Source organism: Antennarius striatus, chromosome 4 (genome assembly GCF_040054535.1).
Source record: "Antennarius striatus isolate MH-2024 chromosome 4, ASM4005453v1, whole genome shotgun sequence".
In the NCBI taxonomy this organism is placed as follows: domain Eukaryota; kingdom Metazoa; phylum Chordata; class Actinopteri; order Lophiiformes; family Antennariidae; genus Antennarius; species Antennarius striatus.
Genome location: NC_090779.1, coordinates 9,280,050 through 9,298,393, shown reverse-complemented (window position 1 = coordinate 9,298,393; position 18,344 = coordinate 9,280,050). Strand labels below are relative to the sequence as shown.

General features: G+C 38.5%; 2 protein-coding genes across 3 annotated transcripts; both read right to left on the bottom strand.

The window, feature by feature from the left end:
• Nucleotides 1–1,069: 1,069 nt before the first annotated feature.
• On the bottom strand, nucleotides 1,070–11,990 carry usp3 (ubiquitin specific peptidase 3). 2 transcript variants are annotated; one of them, XM_068312888.1, is made up of 15 exons: nucleotides 11,622–11,990; nucleotides 11,292–11,352; nucleotides 10,372–10,509; nucleotides 9,919–10,002; nucleotides 9,622–9,703; nucleotides 9,258–9,337; nucleotides 8,441–8,554; nucleotides 7,382–7,495; nucleotides 7,086–7,235; nucleotides 6,637–6,743; nucleotides 6,440–6,520; nucleotides 4,879–4,997; nucleotides 4,657–4,770; nucleotides 3,269–3,336; nucleotides 1,070–2,697 (listed from the first exon to the last, which is right to left on the bottom strand). In XM_068312888.1, exons 1-15 carry the CDS (start codon nucleotides 11,710–11,712, stop codon nucleotides 2,229–2,231), a joined length of 1,872 nt encoding a protein of 623 aa, XP_068168989.1. In that variant the 5' UTR covers nucleotides 11,713–11,990; the 3' UTR covers nucleotides 1,070–2,228. The 2 variants fall into 2 exon arrangements, with proteins under 2 accessions (XP_068168989.1, XP_068168991.1); XM_068312890.1 differs by lacking the exons at nucleotides 11,292–11,352; nucleotides 11,622–11,990 and adding an exon at nucleotides 10,637–10,733 and having other exon boundaries at nucleotides 1,072–2,697.
• Nucleotides 11,991–13,819: 1,829 nt separating this feature from the next.
• On the bottom strand, nucleotides 13,820–18,073 carry si:dkeyp-73b11.8 (BPTI/Kunitz domain-containing protein). Its single transcript, XM_068313947.1, has 6 exons — nucleotides 17,988–18,073; nucleotides 16,836–17,027; nucleotides 15,844–16,020; nucleotides 15,670–15,714; nucleotides 15,386–15,464; nucleotides 13,820–15,268 (listed from the first exon to the last, which is right to left on the bottom strand). The coding sequence occupies exons 1-6, from the start codon at nucleotides 18,052–18,054 to the stop codon at nucleotides 15,178–15,180; spliced, it is 651 nt and encodes a 216-aa protein (XP_068170048.1). The 5' UTR covers nucleotides 18,055–18,073; the 3' UTR covers nucleotides 13,820–15,177.
• Between the last annotated feature and the right edge of the window lie 271 nt (nucleotides 18,074–18,344).

Genomic DNA, 18,344 nt, shown 5'->3' with positions numbered 1-18,344 from the left:
GTTAACAAATAAACAGTTAAGATGTTCGATTCTTTTTGAGACTCAAGCCACCGTTCACTGAAGAATGTTCTTTGTTTTATTAGTCCTCTCAGAGGTTTAAACATCACAGTGCAGGAGGAGATTTTCCCTTTTTTTTTTCCAATGCCAGAAAAGCAGAGACTGTAACTTTAAGAATCATATATGAGATAATTTTCTGCAGGAGACCCATAAAAAATGAAGTTTTATAGGGACCTACTGGTTGTATGTGTTCTTTTTCTACCACCAGCTACACAGATGACGGACGTAGGGCAACAAACACAATAATATTTGGTCCCCTCTTTATAGGGAAGAGCAAACATTGACTAGAGTATCATTAAAAACACTTGTCCTGCTGTCAGAATGATATTATATAGATCACATTTACATATGACACTGGAGTAAATGAAGATTATTTGGAGTGATCTTATTATGGTGTTGCTTGAATGATAATCTCAATGTGGCAAACCCTTCAAATGAATCAAAGTGCAGAGTCACATCCTAGGACTAGAACACAGTTAGTTATGACTCATTGGGTCTGAAATTGCAGAGTGAGAATACAGGACATACCAACATGTCAATGGCAAAATCCCATTCGATCTATGTCAACACCTCTGCACAGCATTTCTAGTTTTGTCCTGTTCCACTTGTTAGCACAATGCAGGACATTGGGAAATGCCACTGTTGGAAGTCTGATAACAGGCTGTACTGTGACTGTGTCATGATGTCCTTAACTAGAGCCTCTGATCTGCCGAACACAACGCAATGTGAGCTTATTATTAGCAGCTGCAATCCAGCCTTTAGGAGGAAGAGAATGAAGAGGGGGGGAGGAAAAGGTAACTTAATGGAGAGCGGCGAGCTCTCAGCCACCTGTGAGCAGGCGAGCTAGAGCAGCTGTTCCTCATCATATAGGAGTGCTTGTTCCTGCCAGAGCTAAAAGGCTGACTGGCTGGCACGTGTCACGGAGGAAGTCCTTATGTATGTGAGCAAAATGTTCTCTGTATGGAACAGAAAAATAAAAACAGCTCCTATCCGAAGTCGTAGGTGGACTCATCAATGCCTGTTTATTATCACAAGACATAGCGTTGAGGCAATTCATTTGTACATAAAATAAGGTAGTTTGTAATGCGCATGAGACCGACTGACAAATTATTCAAGTACAGCTGGAGTAAAACATGGATATTTAATAAAGATCCTGAACAAACCAGACTGTCAGCTACAGGCGGAGGGGATTACAAGTAGGCATAGAAAGAAATGATCTTCATTAAATTATGGTTTCAAGAATTTTTTTACAATCAAGACTTGAAAAATGATTTTCAGTTTTCCAGTCTAAACTCTGTAAATCAAGTTGAGAAAAGTTAAATATCCAAAACTCTCAAATTCAGTCATTAATTCAAATATAATTCCTGTACTCATTTGAATGATTAATCTTTAAATGAATCATTCCTTTTTCAACAATTTAACTCACCTTACCAGCATTTGGGAACACTATTCAACTACAGTTTACAAAACTTATCACATGAAAGAATTCAGAGAGTATGAATCACGCATCAAAAGCAGGTTGATTTAGTAATTTCTTGTTAGAATGTGTGGCAGCAGACACTGGGCCTTTACCAGTCTGTGATTTAAAAGAGCAAAGACTGCAGCCAGCAGATGAAACTCTGAAGTGTTTAGAAATGTAATGTCTAGTCTTGTAAAGAATAACAGCTCCATGTTGTCTGGACATGGTCATGGATTTACTGGGTTGCTGGGGGGTTCTTTCACATTGATGCTGGTCAAGAAATAAAATCTAAGGAGCACTTGTCAGTCAATGAATACATCGTATTATGTGTCCTAAAAACTTCCCTAATAAATGTAAAACAGAACACAGAGGTTTACAAGACGTGGAAATGATACAGATTGTAAAAATTTTACAACATTGTGACAATGACAGAGCCTTGGCCCAAATGATGTGTTCCGAGGCTTTGAGACAATAACTACCTCTGGAATCCATTACATACATAGAGGTCTGCCTCAGAGGAATACACATTAAAAGGAATAAATGCATAAAGTCAAACTAAACACGATAAAAGCAATGACACATGATGCCATCGTGTAGTCGTTAAAAAAGAAACGATAGCTGGATATACATTAAAGTGTGACAATCAAATGTTTAAATCAAGCAAGGACTGAGGTGACACCAAAATGGAGCGACGAACTGGACTGAGAGTGATTCATTGTGCAACGGCTCGTGAAGTTTGGCTGGCTTCCTCTGTTGCAGTCTTGTCTGAGGTATCCCTATCGGTTGCAGCGTCCAGTGAAGCTGTGTCAGCATTACGCAGTCCAGCTATGTCTCCACCCGCTATGTCTCCACCCTCATTTGCCAGCACAGCATTATCTGTGACTGCCACGTCCAGAGCATTCACGTGTGGGGCTGCCAAGTCCATCAAAACCACGTCTGGGGCAAGAGTCCCTGTTGCAACGTCCTCCTGACCAATCGCGTCTGATGAAACCCTGTCAGTGGCTCTGCTGCTGGTGGGTGTCTTCTCTGACACCACCTGTTCAGTCTTCTCCACGTAGAAAAGGATGTAGGCCTTGGCCTTCCTCACTGCGTCCTCATTGGTCAGAGTGACTGTGCTGTCATTGAAGTGGTACCAGCGGCCCTCATGGCTGCCATATGCTGTGTAATGCCCCGATCCAACCCTGCAAACACACACAGATATCATGTTCTGCTCCACGTACGTTACTGGACATGGTTCACTGCTGCTGAGATGAAAGCATGTTCAACTCCACAGCAGCATAGTAATGCAACATCGCCGCCAAGAGGACAGCAGTGGAATAGCATCTGACAAGCGGTTCCTCTGAGCATATCTAAAAACACGTTGAAGGACTTCCAGTGTAATGCCTATCAATGTGTATTTTTTAACCTTGGCTGTGTGGCAAAGCTTTTTAGCGAAATTGAATTTGACTTGTTTGTACAGTCACAGGTTGAATGACATTTAGTCAATGTACAGAATTATGGTTGCGAGGTTGTTTTTTTTAATGGAGAGATCCAGACGGTAATTTTGCTACCATGGCTACCAAAGCACTTCCTGCATGCTTCTGAATACCTGACACATTCAGGTGACAAAGGAAACACACACACACGTCTGATATGCACACAGTGCTGCAGCACTGCTGTGCTTCTTAATAAAACACTGAGCTACAATGAAACAGATCGGATGGCATTAATTTCAACTCTTTGTTCATGTGGTCAAGCTGAAATTCTCCTCACCCAGATCCATGATGCACCACAACAGCAACAAGGTCATACAAGCAGCTTCCAGGCAGTGAAATCTCTGGCTGCAAATAAAGAAAAGCAAAGTCCATTATGGCCAAAGTTACCCCACACATCGCACCTTAGATCAATAATCTACAGGACGTTTAGCACTGGGAGATGTCTACATGATAAAAGTCTCACTCTAAGAAAAATAAAATTAAAAAAATCAAGTTTTGCATCCAAATTATGGTTTGTCAAATTCTTCCTAAAAACACTGGGAGTGGTTTGAGTTAGCAAGATACAGGTGTTGTTAAGATAGGATTTTAAAAACACCTGTATGACACTCCTTTGGAAGGGAAATGGTTTACACTCCTGCCCTATAAATGAACGCCCAAGAAATGGAACTACATTTCAATGTTAAATGGAATTCAACATTCACTTTAATTTTCCAGAGATAAAAATCGTAAAAACAAGCCCAATGATTATGCATGTCATTTTAATGATCACTTGGTCACAATGTTGCAAAACTGAAAAATCACCACCATTAATTGGCAACGAGGCCAAAGCCTGTATATTCACAAGATCCCAACCAAAAGAGTTGTATTACTAACAAAAATGGATGGGATGGGAATGATTCTTCAAATTAGGAAGTATTTTTATCAGAAAATGACATTTAGACTCTGAACAACAGTAGTCAGCTAATTGTTTCAGTCTTGTTTGTGCATGATGTAGTTTTATGACGCTTCCATCATTTCCCAGGTGCAGTGTTTCTCTGGTGGGCCAGCAGAGGCCAACACTGGTCACTCAAGCTTCCATCAAACTGAGTATATGAATATATCATTACACGATGCTGATCTCAACTAGGCTCTAAAACAAAAGTAGAAATCCTTGACATATCTCAAAACATAATTGTTTGCCTTGTTATAGAAATATATATCATCAGTTTCTGGTCAACAGTGAAATTGTAACTGAGAAACTGCTACCCCTGGAAGGAACCAGGCACACTAGAGAGTTGATGTCCTTTTCTGTTTGAATTGAAGACAACATGACTGCAATTCAAAATATGTGTCTGCAAGTAAGTGATGAAAGAATTTCAACACCACATCAGAGGGGCGACGCTAAATCTACCAATGCCAGCGGCCATCAACTTGACTAGGCAACCAAGGTATTCCTGAAGCACTCAGGAGCACATTCACATTGAAGTACCCCGATAATTCAGGATTAATCCTAAAATTACCTTGTTAACAAGAAATCCACTCTTCTCTTTACAGACTATCTTTGTTTCTCTAAATTAAACACTTTGTAACAGCTTTGTACTGTTTCTTGAAATCTCTCCTTGGAAATCAACATCTTAAATTTATATTGTGTAATTCCATGACCAAACTTTGCTACTTTGTGCTCACCTCAAGTAAGTATCCCCTCATGTCCAGGCCTGTGAGTGGAAACTCCACATAGGTATCCACCTTATTTCTCAAAAAGGCTGTCCAGTGGAACCTTTTTAGGTGCAGACATAAAACCTTCATTTGGAAATAAAAACTTTAATTACATGAAAACATACATATTTACATATTGTTGGTCAAATTAGTCAAAAGGGAAGAAAGATTTGTGACTTTCTGGTTTCATACCTTTGGCAGCTTTTGGATCCAGAACTTCTTAGTGGATTTCTGTCGCTTTTTACACTTATGGCAAAAGTACAGTTCTGTTTCATCAAGTTCTTCCAGGTCTGTGAAGCTGCGTAAGCAGTCTACCATAGAGCCAAACAAAAAAAACATTGTTAATATCAGAAGTACAGTATTTTCCGCACTATAAGGCGCACTGGACTATAAGGTGCACCCTCAATAATTAGTTTTATAATTTATTTCATAGATAAGGCGCACCGGATTATAAGGCACACACAATAAAAATAAAATTTATTTGATAAACTGCAGCAGCTGTAGTTGCGCAATCCGTCCACTAGATAAAGCCTCAATGCTCAGGCAGTCATGATTGCATTCATGACTTCCTGACTACCTTTGAAAGGCCCCTATTGTTATGTCAATAAGCCATTCTGAGCCTCATCAGGGAAACCTGATCACTTGATCACTTTGCCATCTTAGAAAGAAGTCAACACGCATATTAAAAAACCTGACATTAAAAACTGGTTAAATTCATTACGAGTGCAGTCAGTGCGAACAGAGCGGATTATTTCCTGATCTGAAGTTCGAAGCAGATATTTAAGCTTCGACGTTCTTCTTCGTTTATTAATTAAATATTGTTTCGATCGATCGGTAGTCCAGTCGGAGGTGAGGTGCAGCTATTTGCTGCTGTGTGTCCTAAACAATTTTTTAACTAGTTTTTAATGTCAGGCTGCTAATTTACTGGTAAATGCGACACTGTTTTACTCCTAGAACTGACTTTAACGTCGGTGTCTCACCGCCGTGAATCTCACCGCACGTCGCTGCAGACAGAATACACGAGCCTGAGTGCACCCCTCCGCCGCCCACCCAGAGCTATCAACTACAATTGTAAATCAATTGCAGCACAACCGTTGGCACCTTTGTCTAGCAGTGACTCTGCTCTTGAAATTTCAAAAAAGACTGGAAGTTCAGCTTTGAGGGTCTTTCATTCACCTTTATGCCAATTTCTCCGTGTTTCCACAAACTAATAGAATGGACCGTCACTAGATTCCAGATGACAGCACAATGGCATTTCTAAGACCAATTAAGTGTAAAGTGGGTTATTTCCGATGCCAAATAGTTAGGAAATACTGAGATCAGTCAGTCAGTCAAACTTTATTCATAGAATTGTTGAAAGTTCCTCATGTTTTGCTACGTAATCACCGGTGCTCCTACAGTCTGCTCTACCGTCTGAGAGAAGCTCAGTCAGAGCCGGGACTTCAGTGACGCCCCTTGACTACCGTTCTTAGGGGGCGTAGGCCCGAGTGCCTTGTAAAGGGTGCTCCTCTGGTGGCGGAGTGCTGCATGACTGGCGGCCAGACTGCCAGCTTTTTTTCCAGCGATCATGTTTTTAACCAATATTAATATGAATATTAATCCATATATAAGATGCGCCGGATTATAAGGGGCACTATGGGTTTATGAGAAAATGTTAGGCTTTTAGGTACGCCTTATAGTGTGGAAAATACGGTACATAATTTTTCACTAGTGCAAAGAGAACATCAAACTAATCCAACATTAGAAAACATACCACGTAAGGTACATGTTGGCCCGGGCTCCTGGTCCTTACTTCTCTTTTGTCTGAACTTGCTAGGAATGTCCAAAGACAGATCTGATGTACAGGACAGAAAAAAGTTATAACCCTTTAATTATATACCATTAAGTAAATGTCTACATTCTTCAGAAAGCATGCCGGGAAGAAAGAAAGTCCATCTTCAACTTGTTTACCAAGAAATGGATCAAATTTCCGAGATTCTGTCCCACATATCAAGCAGTTGACTTCATTCTGAAGCAAACCCCCAAAGTTGGATGTAACAACGCTGGCTGTTCCATTTCTGTAAGGAGTCCAAAGACAAACAGAGGGAAATAAATATAAACATTGATCTTAACAAGCATCAAAATATGTAAACACTTTATATTCTGCTACCAATAACATAATTTAGCATTCCTAGTCAACTCAGAGCTGGATTACATTATCCCAACTAACAAACAACTGGAGAATAAATTGATCATATTATTTTAAATGATTAAATAAGGAAACAAAACACAGTACAAAATACTGGAATTTCATTTTCAGAAGCCATGTCTGGTGGTTTGTCTAAACTGTTCATGTTGGTCTACGTTGTCAATGTAAAATTAACCCAGAAGAGAAAGAACAAAATTATAGATGGGCTTACATGCAGCACCTTCCCTCTGTGGCTGAGAGCCTGACCCCATCCTGAGGTGAGACCGGGTGAGACGCCCCGTTGCGACTGCACTGGAGCTCCCTGTGGAGGTGGTCCAGCAAGTAACGCATGAACTCGTGGGCATCCTGCTGCTGATAGCCTCTGGACAAACACACAGCTTTAAATGACATCACTTAAATAACAACTCACATATTGTGTTGTGATACATGCTGCCTCTTCATCATGAAAACACACAACAATTCACTTCTCTACATTATGACCAAATACTTAACACAACTTGAGCCCACCTGAAGCTTGGCATGATTTTCCATATAGCATAAAATAAGGAGTCTGGACTGAACGCAGTCTGGTTTCCTTGCCACAGGGAACAAAGTGTTTTTCTGAATTCCTCCACCAAAGACCTGTTCCATATGAATAAATATTATTATCACACAGCAAAATCTGAGACAATCAATACTGAAATTTTGGTTACTACACCTCTGGGTCCGAACAAAATATGAGACGCTACGACTTAACCATTCAAACACAATAAACCTTGTGTCAGATTACATTCAACAGTGTTGGTTTTTAACTCGTATAACACCAACTCTGGGCAGATAATGCACAACATTTTTAAAAAGTGCACTAGCAGCAGCTCCCCATTCTGCTCCATCCACTGAAAATACATGGCTCGTGTATTTTTAATGGAAGCCACACAACCTGCAGACCAAGGTCAAGCCACCAGGAAGACATAAGCAGGAATGGCTTTGAGTGCTCGGTTAGCTCGCAAAACAAAACACTCTGTGTAGATTTCAGATCTTACAGAAACCATTTAGCTACATTTAACCGAAGGCAAAAAACTCCTCTCCACAAACACTAACAGCGGGGTACGAAGCTGTGTGAAGTTAAGAGCAAAAACTCCTCCCTGACAGAATGTTTAAGATGCAGCACAATCAAGGCAGGAAGGGCTGCAGCGTTGTGAGATTAGAGTAGTGCCTCACAGTATTACAGGTAGTATTTGCAATGAGTGACAGAGCAATGAAAACTAGGGGTTTTTGGGGGGGGAAAAAATGTCACTAAGGGTTCTGCACACATCCTACAGCTGTGTCCAGGGAATGACAGGTGTTAATTTTCAAATTAGAGGAACTGTGAAACATGTCCATTGTTACAACCACGCATTACAGTGTGAAATTCTATTCCTGCACTGAAGCAGAATTTTGCTCGTGTTAGGAAGGTTACCAGAAAAGGCATCCCAGATGGTCGATTGTCTTGTATGATCATTAAAAATAGATCCATTGTATTCTGTAATTGACTTCAGAAAATGCATTGAGCCAGAAAATCTCCAAATCTCCAGAAGTGGACCTTACACACTGTTGTCCCCATGGCTGCGAGTGTGGTACATCCTTCTTCCTGCAGTCTTCCCACTGCGTAGAGACACTGCAGGCAGATCCTTGAAATAACAGCTGAACTGTTCAATGTTGCTGTAAAAAAAAAAAAGGTGATTACATTTCCTAGAGATTATTAACAGGCTCAATGCCTTGTGTTAGAGTGGTACAACAGATTAAAATGATGTTGTAAACTGAGAGAAAATTCTTCTCTATTCTCATATCATTATTTTCCACTTTCATTGCAGGTAAAGTCCATTTTCTGACAGCTTTTCAAAATTTTGGATAAATCTTCTAACACTGTGATTGTTTTCCAAACTTCCAAGAAAACATTAGGTACTATTAGTTTGCTGAACATTTATTTGGTGCAGATTAAATCAACAAAGAACAATAACTTCAAAGTAATAAACAAGCTCATCACTACCTCCTTTGGTCACGATAAAACCACATTCAATGATACACTCAAATATTAGCCTCTCAGCAGCAAAAGGGTTTTTAAAATCAAAGAACATGCGAAATCAAATCTCTTCCAGCAGTTCATTGATGTACTTCTTGTTCCTATACTATCCATAGACATCGGTTTATTGACCCATTACTTGTCTTTTATTTGTACAATGCACACCAGGTTGCCAGAAATACTCCACTGGGAAATCTGGCATGTCTTTATCCCAAGGAGCCAGCAGAGGGCCTCTGAATTTGTCCCAGAATGTAATCTCTCTAGTCTTTAGGCCCTGGGAACACGAGGGAAGCACTATAGGACCAGACTGCAAATCCACATGTCTTGAGAAAACAGTCTTACCTCAGAGACTGCAGGATGGCATTCATGAAGCATGTGTTGCCTAAATTCCTCAGACCAGTGGGACCTAATACTGCTCCATCCTACAGTGATAAATGAGATGGAAAAACATGTCTATGTATCTCATTTTTTTAAAAAGGTCTTTTGAAAGTCATGACTAAAAAACGAGTTTCACTGAAAGATCAGTTACTTGTTGTAGAACTGTTGTAAAACCTGCTGTGACTCATTTAATTGGAGTTTTACAAGATTAAAATGGACTTGGAAAACGAAAGTGTGAGCAATGTTTGAGTGGGTTGGTGCTGAGAAAATTAACGATTGGATGCAATTTTAGTTCAAATAATATAGTGGAATAACTTAAGTTGCTTACTAGGTCTTTACAGATCTTGTTCTCTGAAACTGGGCTGTCTGCAAGTTTTCTTTTCCGCTGTCTGTCACCCATCAATGCTGAGCTGTAAGATAGAAAAACACTTTATCTACACATTCATCCATTTTTGCTATATTGTTAAACATATTTTACATGTGATTATCTGGATTTTAGAATACAACATACCTTGCCTTTTTATGACCTATTTTTAAAACTAATTTATATTTTCCTTTTTATTATACTAAAACAATATGGCCAAACCAACACACTTAAAAATATTCACCCATCTTTGTTACTTACTTTTCTAAAGTTTGAAGATGTTCCCTCACCTTCCGCACCTGCCCGAGTTTGGTGTCATTGACAATGAAGTCATCACATCTGTAACTATAAAAGTCAAGTCATTCATCAGGTCACACAATAAGGTCTGATTTATGATCTATAAGCAGCAAGACTACATAAGAAAACTGGAACACATGAATATGTAGTCAGGTACACAATGGCATGCAACAATGTAGATAATTCTGTGTCTGTAATTATTAATGCTATCATTAAAACCTTAATGTACACCCTGTGACCAGAGTAATGCTGCAAGGTTTGCAGAAAACCATTTTAGCTTCAATAATAAAATATAAAGACGCATCCATTTCTTGTTACCATAGCAAAACTATTTTGATGGACATTATGTACTACTGCAGGGCCAACAGGGAGTCACAGAACTGACCTAAAGAAAACCTGTCCATGAAGAGGACTCACCAGAATAAACTGTAGTTGCTGCAGTCCATACAGACAGAATGATGGGTTTTCTCTCTCTCCTGTTTATCACCTTTTTTTTGATTAACACTGACAGCTTGGCTGTCTTCAAAGTGTTTCTTGGCATGTCCATTGACGTACCTATTAATAAAGGAAAATGGTGAAGAGGTATATATAGTTGTTTCATTTTCTTTTCAGTAGGATACACTAAAAATACAGAAAAAATTCCCACATGATTTCTTTTCAAATATAAAAAATTAAAATTAACATTTCTTTTTTGTAGTCAAAATGGGATGTTTGATTTTAAATGTATATCTGCATGTATTGTGCATGACTGCAACTCTGTGAGCTGTAGGTTCTCTTGGTCAGGATTCTCTTGCAAAATAGATTTTTAATATCAATTAAACCTTCGGATAAAATAAAGATAAATAAAATAAGTAAAAATATTGTTACTGAAATTGCATAAGGAAAAAGGAAAATATGTCAGCATTTACATTTGCATACATTGTTTCACTTTTATGCAGATAATAAACAAGGTAATGTGTAATTAGACCTACTGCCTTAAACAATACAGTTCAAAATTGCAAAAAATAAAAATCTAAGTCCAGCAAATATTTTATAAGTGTAATTAGAGCAGCCTTGTAGGATTTGGGAAATATCCTAAAAACTGAGCCAAATGACCGATGATTTTCACAAAATATCAAAGAAAAGGCACTGCTATAAATATTACATGGAAGAGCAAACGGGTAGGAACCATCCCTGATCACATCTATGGGAGAAAATTTACGTTACTATGAATTTTAGTAGCCTATGAGGAAAATGTTAGAACTCTGTGACCCTTGTGACCAAAGAAAAAGTTATGTACATTAAACATGTACTTCTCAGTCCAACAGTCAGAAAGGTCACCTAAGTCACCAACTTACCTTCCACAGTGGACCATCAGGCAGGCGAGACAAATCCATGGACTTTTATTGGAGCGGCAAACTAGAGTAAAAACAAGAAGAAGTCTTACGGACATCTAAATAGTTAATGACAATGTTATCAGTCGAATTGTTCTGAATGGCCCATTCTTTCATGAATGAAACCTGCAGAGCATCTCCTATACTGTGATCTGCCTCTGTGGCAGCAGCCGCAGTGGAGCTACATTACCTGCTTACATGAAATAAATAGACCAATAACTAGCAGTAACACTTAGACAATCCTGTACATTTAGTTCAGGTGGACTCAAACGGGGTAACAAACACTTCTCTTACCGCTGCAGCACCAGGACGACGGAGTCCCGTTAGGGAACCTCGAAAGATCGACAGGACAGCTCACGTTTGAGTTGAGATGCGGGCACTCCATCAGCGGACGATAGCGAGTAACTCCGCTGCAGTGAAGCCCCAGGAGCCGGTAGACAGGAGCCGGGCAGCTAACAATAGTTAGCCAATTAACCTAAACTAGCTAGCTAGTGATAGCTGCTCAAACGCTGCTGCCTTTTCCTGACCTGGCTAACACATTTGTTAGCAGCTTGCGCCAATATATTCAGTCTGCTGAAGTCCGCACAAAAATAAATATGCTGCTGTTTCCACCCCGAAAAATACTGAAATTAGAGGGGAACGTTGTTTTTGGGGTGCACAGAATACAAGAAAACTGCTGGCGCTTGCCACAAACAAATGGAAACAACTTGAGGAAGTGACGTAGTTGTGTCTACCGGCTGTCAGTCCGCTCAAAGCGGAAGTCGGTCCTGGAAACGCTCTCCTCCCTCCGTCTTGTCTGTTGCGGAGACACGCATGCGCAATCGGGAGATATTTTTTGTGACAAAATGAGTTTTAAATTTGTGAATTTTTTAAAAATTATATTCGCAAACAGAAAAATAAAAAGCGTGAATGCAAAACTTTGTGATTTTTCTTTACAAAAAATATGAGTTTTTCTAAAAAAAAAAAAAACCCAAAAAACCCAAAAAACAAAGACTTGTTCCCTTCTGATTGGAGTGAGTACAGGTGTAGTTGAAAACACTGACTGACAGCATTATTGTACAGATGTGTATTATAAAAGGACAGTCCAAATTGGCAGTTTTATTATCATATCAAAGGTAGCACAAGTTTCAAGTGAACGTGGAATTGACACGCTGCCTGGAGCAGTGTCATGACCTGAACGCTCATTTCTCACCCTAACCCTTCTGCATAGTTTCTGAGAATCTGTCTGTACATCCAGACAGCTTCACAACCACAAGCCACGTGTAATCACACAAACTCAGGACAGCTACATCTGGGTTCTCCACCCAAGAGGCGTCATGTTGCAATGCACACATCTGCTAGAAACTGAAAACACCCTAGTTCTTGCTTGGCCAGCATTCTCACCACCAGATATGTCACCGAGCGAGTACGACATGTTCCAGTACTTACCAATTGCCCACAACTTTGTGCAGTCATTAAAGAGGAGTGGAGTTAGATTTCACAAACCTCAGTCTATGACCTGGTCAACTCCATGTGAAGACGTGTCGCACTACAACAGGCAAATGGTTGTCACACCACCTGCTGAAATGTCTTTAAAGTAGTAGCTAATAACTGTCTTTGCAAACTGTGCATTTTATCGTGAGCAGCTCAAGGCAAACATGCAATAATGTTAATTCAGCAGCTTGATATGCTGTATCTGCCAGGGAGATGGATTATCATTCTCAGGGACAAGTGCTCATCAGCACAGATTTTAACATAACAGTTGCCTCACAGCAAGAACATCCCTGGTTCAATTCCACCTGGGGCCTTTCTGTGCAGACTTTGTGTGCTCCTCCAGGTTGTCCTACCAACTTTGGTGAATTGGCCGCTCTAAGCTCAACATACGTATGTGTGTGTGAATGGGTGTCTCTGCATAACCCTGAAATGAACTGGGAACTTGCCCAGGGTGTAACCCACCAGCGACGCGGATTCGGGTAAAGTTGTTGAAGACAAGATGATTACTGATCGTTTCATCTTCAAGAAAATGAATGAATTAGTTTTGTGACCATAGATGTAATCTTTCTTTTTTTACTTCATACTTTTTTTCTACATATGCACACACACACACGCACACACACGCACACGCACACAAACACACACACACACGCACGCACGCACGCACGCACACACACACACACACACACAAACATACACACACAGGTACAACTCACTTCTATGTCTATTTCCTCTTGCATGCGCAGGTTATAATAGAACATGCTCATTGCTTTACACACCGAGCATGTTCCAAAATAAAGGAATATCAAATAGCAAGACATTAAAAAAACAATTTGCCCCCCTTTTTTTATTAGGTTTGACCTTTATTTTGTTCACATTTAAGGAGAAGTAGAATGCTTGTTCATGATTTATTGCATTCATTATATTATATATATGTATATATAATTATTGTATATATAATAATTATATATAATATATATAATAATTATATATATTATATACATGTATATCTGCATATAATTATTATCATTATTGTGCCAAAACATGAAGCTTGTATTGAACATATATGTTCAAACGTACTGTAAACACATGAGCCCATCCTAAAATTTCATTATTTGAGAAAAGTTTTTTAGTGCTTATGAATTTGGTTAGTTAGTAAATTAACCAAAATGGTGCCATTTGCCAAATGAAAATGGGGTTATGCGATAAAATATTTAAATTACCTTTTCAGTTTTTTAAAGTTGACACATGGCTGGTTGGGGTGTAAAATAGTCGTATTTCATCAATAACATCAGGCAACTTTGCATCAAATAAGCAACAGCAAATTCTACTTAACTAATAAAACAACTCAGCTTGGAAAATCCTGTTGATACCATGTTGCATCCATTACAGAATTGCTTTCCAGGTGATTTTGGCAGTGTTAAACAACATTGTTTAAGGACATTTAAAACATATTAGACTAGACTGTTAAAATGTTTGTTTTAATAAATTTACACAACTTTCTGTGAAAAAAAATGAACTCCTTATTTCCCCATAAAATAAGGTCATATTATTCTGCAAACAACTTCAACATTAACTGTTTTATATCCCAGCTAGGGAACACTGACATTTCATGATTTACAGGACAGGAAAGCTTCAAATACAGTGTGTCTGGGTTTGCACTGGCACATGCCTGAGAAAAACTTCAGACATTTTTCAGCAGATTTTTTAGGCAACTGATTATACAATTATGATTTTAAATTCTAAAATGACCACAATGTTAAGATCATATCAATTAAATGTATGCATATCAAACTGTTTATGTTTGTCTCAAACATTCACCTGTCCCGTTTTTAGAACTGAGTCTACATTATTAATCACTCATGTGCCCACAGTTTTCTTAATTAATCATTCGATCTGTAAAATCACATTCCAAATGCACCAAATTAAATTAGTCTACAATAAACATGGCAAAAAAACCCCAAACAAAAACTAAAAAACAAAAACAAACTCAGATTACATATAAGACAAAAAAATGGGGAAAAAAACATTTTGTCCATAAATGATGAATCAACTCTCCTAATGGCTACTAATTAATTATACTGAGTTTATTAACCAATTGACCAATAACTTTAGCTTTGTTTTCTTTTTCTTTTTTTTTAATTAACAAGGTTTTATTTTGGATTGTTGAAAAAAGAGAAAAGCTGTTGGAATAAAATACGACCTAAGGAACATCACCTTTGACATGAGGTGAAACAATGTAGAATATTGAGCAGTACTGTAAAGGTTATTAGAGCGGACAAACAGTTCAAGTGTTCGGTATCAGGACCAGTAGAGTTATAACAGCTCAACAAGCTAGTAAACGCTCCATATTTGTCCGACGAGGTGACATCATTCTCTATGACATTTCAATTGCCTGCTCCTGAAGCGGTGAGGTGGACTTGGGGTCTCCACTTTTACCTGAAGTCTTCTTCTTGGGGGTCTTTTTCCTGATGAAATACAATGAATATTAAATATAACGTTCAACTACAAGTAAAGTTAATTCTATAATGTTAGGTCAGTTATCATTCTTTACATAAAAAGTGAGACAAAGAAAAATGTCTTACTTTGACTTAACGGTCAAGACAATCACAGTTATGAAGATAGAAGCAACAATGGCAGCAAGCAACACTCCACAGATGATTGCTGATGAAGACAACAGAGTTATAGATGAGCAGGATTCTTGAAAATTCATTGCAGCTTTTATAATGGAGGGTAGCTAAAATTTTATGCAGACATTTGCAATCTGTTGAGATCTGAAATCCAATTTGGACTCAAAGAAAATGTTCAACGTATATCGTACATTTAGACTGCATGACGTTTGTCAAGGCTTCAGTGAATGTCTACTGACCAATAGGAGTGTCTGGTTCTGCCTCCTCCTCTTCATCACCATCGTCTAAGAAACAAAACATGTAACACTTACTGCTTTCAAAAACATACAATTACTGACCCGTTACTTTGAATGCATGGATTTAGATACTGATCATCCTGAAATGTGTCATTATTTAAGAGAGACTGTGCTCACCGTGGATTCCAAGGCAGGTTTGGTTGCAGCTTTCATAGGACAAAAATCTGTTCCCATTTCCAACACATCCGCTCCAGTGGAACTTTTTGCATTTATCGTGAAAAGAATCATAGTAGTATCTCAGATATTTACCATTGCACTGACCTTCAGCCTTTCTAAAGTGACATGCCTCATATTCTGTGAAGACACAACATCATTCTCATTGTGACCACCATCATCATCATCATCATCATCATCATCATCATCATCATCATCATCATCATCATCATCATCATCATCATCATCATCAATACGCGTCACCACAGCAGTGATTTTTGTTTTTTTAAATAATGTTGATAATAATAATAATCAAAAACTGTTATTTAAAAGTTTCTACTATTGGCATAGAAGAATGCAATTTATTTAAATGTATGCAAGTAATTGTCACAGTTTTGTTGATGCTCTCATTTGTAACGTGCAGTTCTCTATTTCCCCACGTGGCGGCAGATTACAGCTGTCGCTTAACGATGACGTTTTCTTGCGGGCACTGAAGGAAAACTAATTGCATTTTGAAAAAAAACAATTGATGAACAAAAAAAATCAACATTGTTTTTGTTTATTAAAGCGACACATAAACTTGCATGGACTTTAGTGATGTAGATTTTCGTGTTATACATCAGACATGTTGGTTGATAGACACAAAGCAAGAATTCCTGCATAGAATCAAATGCTGTCAGTCTAAAGAAGACCTTTCTTATTCACAATTTTTGTGGAGGCTTCGTGGTGATGTGTGGGGATTGGTTTCATTTTTCCTTAGGCCATAAAATTCTGTCATTATCCTGTTTGAGTTCCAAAGTCCAGAAAACATTCAGGAAGAGAAATTGGCTTTTAAAGTGTTTTCACCTACTTTTTAAGAAGGTGATGTTACATTAGTCATTTTCCTTGTTTGTGCTTAAACAAAATGAATGATTTAATTAGCTTTTCATTACTGTAAACTCAGAAAATGATCTTACCATTTATGGGGTAGACACTTCCTACTTTTGTAGAACAGTTTCTCATGCAGTGTCTTTCATTGTCAAAGCGGTTTGCATTTCCTCCTTGGCCTTTGTATATGAATGGATAGCATTCGTCTTTGGCACCATCGTAATAAAGGGCGAAGTTATAGTTTTCACCTTCACCTTGATCGTGGGGCAGATGGCATAAAGCTGTTGGACAATAAAAATAAAAAATTAGTTTCTTTGCAAAAAATGTTTCTTTGGTTTTTAAGTAATTAGTAGTTTAATCAGACTCATTTTGCTGTGGGGTATAGTGGTAAGATGTCCATTGCACAGTTACCTTATGTTTCGGTAGAAATCATCAACCTGTGATCTCAGAGCTAATGTTTAACTGACCTCATCAGATTCCCACTCCCTCTTTTTATGACAGTCATAAAAGGTGTAATTTATGGTGGAGTTTCAGTCCTCCCACCTTTAATAGATTTCACAAAAGGAAGTGGTTTCCAACGGGGTTTTTTTTTTTTTTTTTTAAATAAAAACTCTTCACTAGAAATGCCATTGAGTTTGGCGGGAAACTAACTGGTTAACCTCTGAAGGCTCAAAATGTGCACCCCTGCAATAATTCACACAGAGGTGATGTGAAATGAAGTGGCAGGGTGACATAAGTTTAGTTTGTTTTGCTCAGACTCAGACAGAAGTGAGCTCAGTGTTCAGAAGTTTAGAATTATGGAGGAAGGAAATGTCCAGTCAGCTTAACACAGCCGTTAACATAACATTTTCAGGTGCACACTTACACTAAACACCATCTTCTCTCTTCATTGTTTGCTGTTAAAGGCAATCATTGTGGACTTCAGCATCAAGTTACAACGTGAGCATAATGTCAGGTAAAAGGTACAATACAATTATACACTGCTGAGGGACGCAGTTTGAACTTCTATGATTAAGTCAAGACTTATGTTCACCACAAAGTGCTTGGATTTCTCATTGAACTTTTTTCTTTTTCTTTTTACCTTGAGAAAGCATCCCCCACACAGTCCTAAACATTTTACTTTGCCAAAAATACTCAAGGCTCATCCATTCTCACTAAACATGAGCCCAGTCGCCTGACCTACTCTGAAAAGTAAACCTCTGGTCCGTAAACTCATTTTACAATAAGTGCGACCCACGTACCTGGAATATTTGAATGGCTGATGTGGAAAGAAGCAAAAGCAACCCCCAGAAATAACAGGTACTTCATCTTGCTGCTCGTCTCTGTGTCGTCCTTCCTGGACTGAGTGAGGGTTGTAAACTACAGTCAGAGATGGATGTCATGGCTGACCTTTGGACCAACACTTCCCTGATGGAGACACCTGCAACTGAAACAAAAGTAATGGCAGTTATATTTGGTTATGCCATTATTTTTATCACAACCAGATGTAACCATCTCCAAACAATATGCAATAGCTTGAGAATAATGCCATTATTGTTAGGCTCTCTGTTTGTTAGCCAGTTTTTATACAGAATTCAATCAATTAATAATATTCATTC

Excerpts from the sequence above, each read along its gene's own strand:
- usp3 (XM_068312888.1), bottom strand. The coding sequence starts at position 11,712 with ATGGAGTGCCCGCATCTCAACTCAAACGTGAGCTGTCCTGTCGATCTT. Across the intron at positions 7,236-7,381 it reads AAAATCATGCCAAGCTTCAG|AGGCTATCAGCAGCAGGATG; the intron begins GTGGGCTCAAGT and ends GTGTTTGTCCAG. Across the intron at positions 2,698-3,268 it reads GTGGTGCATCATGGATCTGG|GGTTGGATCGGGGCATTACA; the intron begins GTGAGGAGAATT and ends GTGTGTTTGCAG.
- si:dkeyp-73b11.8 (XM_068313947.1), bottom strand. The coding sequence starts at position 18,054 with ATGAAGTACCTGTTATTTCTGGGGGTTGCTTTTGCTTCTTTCCACATC. Across the intron at positions 17,028-17,987 it reads CAGCCATTCAAATATTCCAG|CTTTATGCCATCTGCCCCAC; the intron begins GTACGTGGGTCG and ends ATTGTCCAACAG. Across the intron at positions 15,465-15,669 it reads AGAACCAGACACTCCTATTG|CAATCATCTGTGGAGTGTTG; the intron begins GTCAGTAGACAT and ends TGTCTTCATCAG.